This window comes from Chelonoidis abingdonii, chromosome 22, assembly GCF_003597395.2.
Source record: "Chelonoidis abingdonii isolate Lonesome George chromosome 22, CheloAbing_2.0, whole genome shotgun sequence".
NCBI classification, from domain to species: domain Eukaryota; kingdom Metazoa; phylum Chordata; order Testudines; family Testudinidae; genus Chelonoidis; species Chelonoidis abingdonii.
In genome coordinates, this window is record NC_133790.1 from 2,188,769 (window position 1) to 2,196,887 (window position 8,119).

Here is an 8,119-nt window from a genome sequence, read left to right on the forward strand (position 1 = left end):
GGGCAGCAGGGCCCTGGGGACCCACACCTCTCAGAGGAGCCCAGAGCAGCAGGCCAGGATTTTAGAGGGGCTGTGAGTCTGCGAAGGTGGAGGTGTGGGGGCTGGGGCTGGTCATTGCTCTGCATATGCCCTGGCTGTCTAGGTGTCTGCACTACCAGCAGCAGGGCTCCAATGCGGGGCCAGAAAGCAGCCCTGTCAGGCCTTCAGTTGTGCCTGGGCTCACAATGGAAAGTGCTGGGTTCAGCGGCTGTGCATGGGGCCTGACAGAGGTTTCCAGCTCATTGACCACATTGCAATATGTGATGACTGCGAGCATCAGGGCAGACACTGATGAGCTAGCACTTCCATTGTGCACCGGCTTGGGGGTCCTTGCCAGGCTATAAAGTGGGGGCTTCACTGGACCCCAAAACACACTCTCGCTCATTCCATCAAGAAGCAGCAGCTGCCCAGGTAAGAAGACAAAGTACCCTGGGCAAATGGCCGGCAGGGCAGAGGGTCCGCCCCAGGGACCAGGGACAGACCCTGGCGAAGGGCCAGCAGGGCAGAGGATCTGGCCCAGGGAGCAGGGACAGACCCTGGCGAAGGGCCGGCAGGGCAGAGGGTCCAGCCCAGGAGCAGGGACAGACTATGGCGAAGGGTCGGCAGAGCAGAGGGTCCGGCCCAGGGAGCAGGGACAGACCCTGGCGAAGGGCTGGCAGGACAGAGGGTCCGGCCCAGGGAGCAGGGACAGACCCTGGCGAAGGGCCGGCAGGGCAGAGGGTCCGGCCCAGGGAGCAGGGACAGACCCTCTCTGGGCTATGTGCAGAGAGTGACCCCAAAGGGTCCTGGCCAGAGCACGGGAATTCATTATCCCAGCACCCAGCCAGCCCGTTATTCCTTGCCAGTCAAGTGCAAAAGAAGCAAACAGCTAGAGAGGGGCAAGGAGGCAGTGTGGGCCTGGGGTTGCCAGCGTGAGGCACCCCCCTCTCTCCCCGAGGGCAGGGGGGTTGAGGCAGTGACAGGGGGTGGCAGCACCCCCTGGGCGTGAAGGACCATTGCTGGATCTCTGGGCTAGCAGCAAGCGGGCTGTGGGGTGGGCAGAGCAGCCCAAGGGAGGAGAGAACAACCCTCTGCTGGGGCCTCGGTCGGGGGAAGGGGTGTTTTTGTGACATACGCACTCACCTGCAAACGATGTTTCCTTTCGGTGCCCCTCTTCCACCTGAGCTGACCACAGCCATGTCGGAGACCATGAAAACCACTGCTGCCAGCCAGGCTGCTGCTGACAAGGAGAGGGGAGTCCTGGCCCCAGCCCCATATCCAGACCACACCCCTGTTTCGAACACTAAGGCTGAGCAGCCTTCCATGCAAGCTTTCAGGGTAAGCCCCCTGCGATGATCAGCCTCGGTTCGGTATGGTGGGGTAGGTACAAGGGAGCCTCTGGCCCAGCAGCAGGGAAGCGTCTCAGCACCAAGGTGCCATGGATGGCTGGGGAATGTGTCAGGCTAAAGAGCAAGGTCTTAGCTCTGGAGCATCATGCCTGGGCCCCAGCTGCCCAGGCCTCTGGATTCCACTAGGACAGGACTTCTCCTCGCAGGGGGCAGTGCAGGTCCCCTGGGCAGGCCCTGGCAAGTGGGCTCCCTGCACGGGCCCTTGCCTTGCACTTACGGCTGACTCCTTCTCAGAACAGCCCATAAATGATTATGTGGATTCCCATCAGGCCTCCTGTGAAGCACCAAATCCCAGTGAACAGGCATCCGGAACAGGGGCTGTGTGGGAATCACAGAAGTTAAAGAAGGAGAAAAGCCATGAGGCAGAAGCAGAATCAGCCCATCCAGCATGTCTTCTAGTACTTCAGCCATCTCTACCTAGAGGCTGAATAGCGGCCTGCATAGGGAATGGTTCCAGGTGCTGTGCCCCAAGTCGTGGGCTTGGGATCTGATGCTCCACACCACTCTCTCCTGCTCCTGCTGCTAGAAAAATACAAGACAGGGTTTCAGGAGCAGAGCAGCAGTTCTCAAGCTGGTGCTGAAGCTGTGAGCTGCAGCTGCTCTCCCTCAGCTCCAGGAGAGGCTGGGCTGTTGTCTAAACCACATGGCACTAGACTGGCACTAGGATCCTTTCCTCGAAGGGCCGATGGCAGTGGTGTGCTCTGAAAGGACCTGAGCCCTGCTGACTCCATGAGAGCAATGGGGAGGAAAGCCACCCTTGCTGGTACACACACACCACCTCCAGACAGCAAAGGCCACAGCTTTAGATGCAGCTTCTAATTCTGCAGCTGCAAAATCCACACTGTGAAAGGGAGGGACTCTGCAGAATTGCCCGTTTCCTGGGATTGGGTGTGTCATTGCGTAGCTCAGCCCCAGGCCCCACTCTGTGGCTGTGCCGCACACCCGACACAGGCACGCATCCTTTTTCAGGTGCAAAGCTAGAGTCTGGTTTGAGGCCATTTGCAAAGTGGCTGTCAGCCTGGGACAAAAAGCAGGAAGGGGAGAACTGACTGGGAGCTTGCTCTCACTGGGGCTCACTAGAGGGGTGTATTCAATTCAGCACAGTCATAGAACAACTGGAGGCAGCGGGTCAGGGTGAGCTGGGGTGGGATGGGGCTTCCTAACAGACTCACTGGAAGTCCCACCACATCTCTTCAGGTCCCTGAAATATCACAGGACTAAGCTGAACAGTTGTAAGTAGTCAGGGAAGAAACCAGAAACTGTAGCCCACCCTGCGGCAAGAGAAAGCAATTCAAAACAGGACTGACACAATAGAAAATCCTTAATCCTCTAACAGCTGCCAAATGTTGCAGACACTTCCACGCAGAGGGCACCTACTGTGCTGCTGAACTTCTCAGGGCCATCCCAAGGGAGCGTAGTTAGATAGTGGTGGCAGGCACCTGCTCCAGGCGCTCGGTGCACAAGCTCCATCCAGGTAGAACATGCGGGTTGTGCTGCAGCTGTTCCTGTATGTCCTAGCATTCTGCTGACTCCAGGGGAAGCTAACTCTGATGGCAGCACAGCAGTTGTGGCAGAGCCAGGCTGAACGCTGTCTGCCGCTGACCCCCCAGTGGGTGGCTATTTCTCTTGCTGGTTCTGAACCCTTGTCCTTGGGCTCCCTGCAGATCGTCATCTTTGAGCAGGAGAATTTCCAGGGAAGGAAGATGGAGTTCACAAACGAGTGCCTTAACCTAGGCGACCGTGGGTTTGACCGGGTGCGCAGCGTCATTGTCAGCACTGGACCGTAAGTGACACAGCCGGGGCAGGAGGCACACGAGAGGCTCTCAGAGAGGTCTGGCAGGCAGAGTTAAGGGCAGGGTTCAAAAGGCAGCCACTGTGCTAGGAGGCACAACTAAGTGCTCACAGCCCTGCCGCTGACTTCCATTCACATGTGTCAAGAGTCTATACAACGTTATCGTCCACTGCTGGGAACTGAGCACCTGTGATCTTTGGAGTCAGACTGTATCCAGCGCATCAAACTACATTTAACATTGCCACAACCTGCCATTATAATTAACCTCTTAAATACAACACCGTGCAATTCCTGGAGCCAGATCAGTTAGTACAGGCCAAGGCTTTGCAGGACACGTAAGCCAAGACCGTCAGAAGTGGCTGGTGATTTAGGATGCTCAGCCTGAGACACTGTACTGGGCCTGACTTTCAGAGGGTGGATGCTCCGCACTTCCTGAAAAATCAGTCCCCCTGAAGGTGCCACCCAAAATGAAGGCTGTTCAGCTTTCTAGGAAGTCAAATTTGCCCTAGTCTAGCAGTGGAACTCGTGTGTGTGTGTGTGAAAGAGAGAGAGAGTGTGTGTGTGCATGCGCTGTGCTATATTTTGCAGTTGCATATCCTGGCTGTTCTCTCTGTGCTTTCATATAGTGAAAACAAGTGCTCCCACAAGGAATCTTTCTTTTAACTTACATTTGAACCAGGAAATAAAATAGGAGGCAGAACCTGGACTTCGGGGCTTTCACACATGTCTGTGTGTGTCTATAATCCAAACAGCTCTTGTGCAAAGAAATGAAGTTGTGCAGGATCATCCCTGGAGAATGGAGTTCCTGACAGACTCGGAGTTGTCTGGAGTGAGTGTCTGTCAGAAAAGGACACAAAATGTACCCTGCAGAAAAGGGAAATGATCCCTTCTACACAGAGAACTGTGCAACTCACCAGAGTTTGAAAGAAGCTATTCCAGAGAAAGGGGCAGGCATGCAGTACAGACCCATGGCTTCATTACCATCCATTGTATTTTAGAGGGACAGTCACGTCCCTCTGCCAGAGGTTAATGAAGACTGAAGACTGCCTCTGCCCAGTGGCATTAGTTGATGCCTCACCTGGGGAATTCAGGCATTCAGCACCACGCAGCCTCCCCTGATGCCAGTTTCAGAGCAGCACTTGTTGTCACCAGAAATGTGAGGAGCTAAGATGGGACATGACTATGTCATCATTTTTGTTATCAATACTGCATTACCCTTTAGTATCCCTGTGAACTACAAGAGTATTAGGAAGCTGGGTCCAAGGCAAACCGCTCAGTGCCCACTCAGGGAGTGGTTTGGATCGATTCCTGCAAGTGACTTTGACGGACAGCCTGAATAGCAAAGGTTGAGTTCCCTGGACGAGAGTCTAGCTCGTGGTGACCCAACACCTTTCACATTTGGTAGCAGGTTACACCCGCCGGGCAGGGGAAACCAATGACACCAGGTGCAATGCAGGGGAGATCCAGGCATGGAACTGCTCCTTCACTGTGTCCTGGAGCTCTGCAAGGCATGTGCTGGCCCTCTCATCCTCTCTCCCAACAGGGAACTGCCCCCCTGGCCACGGGGACCAGATCCTCCTGCAAGCTCAGAAGGTGCCAGAAGTGTGGCATAACATTTCTGGGCGAGAAGCACTGAGCCAGTAGAGAGTGGTGGGGCCAGGCTGTGCAGGGATGGCGAATTTAGCTGTCACATTGGCAGACATTAGAGCTGGCCAGGAGCGCATGCGTCTTAAAGAGAGTTTTGAATGTGGAGTGGCCTTTGTCTATGATTCCTAATCACTAAGAAAAGGGAATCCAACTGGACGTATGAGAAGCTATTAGGTTCCGTTTGTAAAACAAAGAGCACTGGCAACAAAAAGAAAGCAAGGGCACATTGCCATCAGGCACTGGTACCGTGGGAAGATTGGCTGTAAAATGAAAGAATTCTGTAAATTTAGGGCAAGCCAAGGCAAAACTACCCAAGTTCTTGGAATAGCCGCTCACCCAGCCTCACCAAGCTTGGGTGGGTGTGAGAGGGGAAGGCCTCAGGGCAGCCCCAAGTTTTGGTAAAAGCAGCGGTGAAGAAAGTATGAATAGGTGGAAGCCATGGGAATTGCAGTAACCTCCAGTCCCTAACTGGACAGATGGTTGATCTTGGTATTAAAAGATCATAGGGACTTCAGCTGGCACAGACTGTGATGACCCCAAGCAATGCCACTGGAAGGGAGTTTTGGTCTAAGGAAGGTAGTCTGGAATGTACAATATTGTACAAAAGAAAAGAAGCCCTCAATAGGCATTAGGAGTTGGCTTTGACTGACATTGGCATGACCTGTGAGTGACAGAGGTAATACACCTGATGAATTTATCCCTCCTTTGGATCAATTGCTGTATCAATGCTCAGTGTCATTATTGTTGTACTGGACAAACAGGGGAAGAAGCACTGAGATTAGGCTGTAACCTGAAAACCATGGACATTTGGGGGGTTACAAAACTCTAAGCTAAAGGAGGATTATGACTAGGTAGGATGCAGTCCAGAGGTGGAAAAGCAGGTGCAGAGTATGTGGTGCTTGTTTGGTAAAGCCAGGAGAACCCCAGAACACCAGTATTTCGTGAGAATAGCAACAGAATGTGTCACTGCCGATGTGCTTGGCATTTGCTTCAGACATGGTCTTAGGAACTACAGACCTGAGCTACAGAGCCTAGAGCCTGCAGCCATATAGAGCAATGCAGAGCAGATGAGTGTACCAGGGAAGCCTGCCCAGTATCTGTCTGGTTGTCATGAATGACTCGAGATTCAGACAGTATGAAAGCAACAGTCTGTAATGGTGCCTGACGCTGTATTAAACATGCTCTTTATTAGCTACCTGGAGCTACAAAACTCTCACTGCCCCAGCGCAGCCACAAACCACTGATTGCACCAGGCCCGGCCCTACACTAGTGCGCACACCATTGCTGCCACTGCTGCTAGTGCAGCTGGGAGAAACTTGATGAGAAATGCTGAGTTGACATGGCCTCGGGATGTAGATGGCTACATCATCCTATGGACTGTGGCCAGCATCTCCCATGTCTTTGGATGCTGTTCTGAGGAGAGTTAATTAGCAGATTGAAAGGTGGCAGCAGCTGTTATGTCTTGGGCAGGAGCTGAGCAGCTCAGCAGAGCTTCTGTAGGATGCTTGGGGGGAGCAGGAGGAACGGGGGTGGGGGAAGCTATGTGCTGTGTGACGGAAGCTGTGGATAGCTCCTCCAGTAAAATGAAGAGACTTTATGACACAAGCATCATGTGGGAAAACTCCATAAAGAGGGGAATTGGTTTGCACAGAGCCCTCAGCTGGAAAACGCACAACTGGGCCCTGCATATCACTGACCAATGACAGAGACGAAGTGCTTTGCAGCCTCCAATTAGATCCAGGAGAGTCAGCTGAGGGGGTACCAAGAGCACTTTCAATTGCAATATGCATTCCTTGGAAAGTGAAACGCAATGGTGAAAGCCAAGCGGCTGGCCTGACCATGTACCATCCACCAGGGGGATGGAGCTGTCCAAGGGTGCGGGCCGCAGGAAGCAGACTGCACAGTGGCAGCTTAAATGGTCATTCCCAGCCTCGGAGGGGGGAATCAGCCCTGGAGGAAGAGCTCTAAAAACAGCAGAGCAGGGAAGGATAAGATGGGAAGTGCGGGGAGCTGTCAGAAAGGTGTAAACACGGCACTATTCAGGACCAAAGGTTTATACCTCGCTGTTTGCAGTTCAGCCCCAAATCCATAGACAGGTGCCTGCGTATGAGCATTGTGAGCCTTGAGCCCTGGGATCATGAGATGTAGACAGCCAGTGGCAGCAACAGCCCTGGGCACTTTTTCATGTTATTCAAAATGTGCTTTTTCAGCGGAACAGCCCAGGAGCTGCTGTGTCCTGGCATCCAGACACGTGCCTGATCTGATGGCCACTGGGCGAGGCAGCCAGGATTACACAGCCCAAAGATACTTGGCCTCCCGGGTGGGACAGTGCAGGAGGGAGGGTGGATAGAGACACTTGGGTCACTTATCAGCCTGCAATATGCTGATACTTCCTGCTGACTGACATGAACTGAGATCCACCTCCTGGGCCAGCAGAAGCAATGGGCAGCTGACATCATGGAAGAGAGGCTGTAAAGTCCATGTCTGTAATGAAGGCTAGACAAGTGCAACCATGGGCACAACCCCTGGCATCGGGCCCTGCGGGAGTCCCTCCCCGTTCTATTGCAGCATGCCACTGGGTGCATGGCTAGTTCTCGATTGCTTTGATACCTGTGTGAGCATTTCCTTTAGGCACGCAGGGCGAGAGACGAGATGGAGCCAGGGAAGCGGGAATGATTGGGAATTCCCAGGCGAGCTCAGCTGCTGGCTGGCCATCGAGTCTGAGCCCAGGTCCCAGTGCAGGAGATGAGACAGCGCCGTAGTTATTTCTAACTTGTCTCATGCGTGTAGCTCTGCGGCCTGCCCTCTGCTGCCTTCCTCATGTTCTGCCCCCACCCTTCTCCTCAGCTGGGTGGCCTTCGAGCAGTCCAACCTGCGCGGAGAGATGTTCATCTTGGAGCAGGGCGAGTATCCTCACTGGGATACCTGGTCCAGCAGCTACAGGAGCGACTGCTTCAGGTCCATGTGTCCCATCAAGATGGTAAGAGAGACTCTGGAACTGGAGTCTGACTGGGCTGCTTTCAGGAGTGCAGGCAGGGGCTAAAGCAAAGGAGTGTGGGGAGCATAGGTCCATCTTCTCTGCTACAAGTGAAGGGAGCTCCCCCCTTGTCATAAAGAGATAGCTAAGGGTTAATGTTTCTTTTACCTGTAAAGGGTTAACAAAGGGAACCAAACACCTGACCAGAGGACCAATCAGGAAAGCGGATTTTTCAAAGTGAGGGAGGGAACTTCTGGGCGTGTTTTGTCTTTGTTC

General features: G+C 53.7%; 1 protein-coding gene across 1 annotated transcript in view; it reads left to right on the plus strand.

The window, feature by feature from the left end:
* Positions 1 to 1,170: 1,170 nt before the first annotated feature.
* Positions 1,171 to 8,119, plus strand: part of CRYBB1 (crystallin beta B1) — a 9,563-nt gene continuing 2,614 nt past the window's right edge. Inside the window, exons 1-3 of the mRNA XM_032769839.1 lie at positions 1,171 to 1,356; positions 3,092 to 3,210; positions 7,714 to 7,846. Coding sequence (XP_032625730.1) covers positions 1,171 to 1,356; positions 3,092 to 3,210; positions 7,714 to 7,846 — 438 coding nt within the window. The remainder of the gene's footprint in view (positions 1,357 to 3,091; positions 3,211 to 7,713; positions 7,847 to 8,119) is intronic.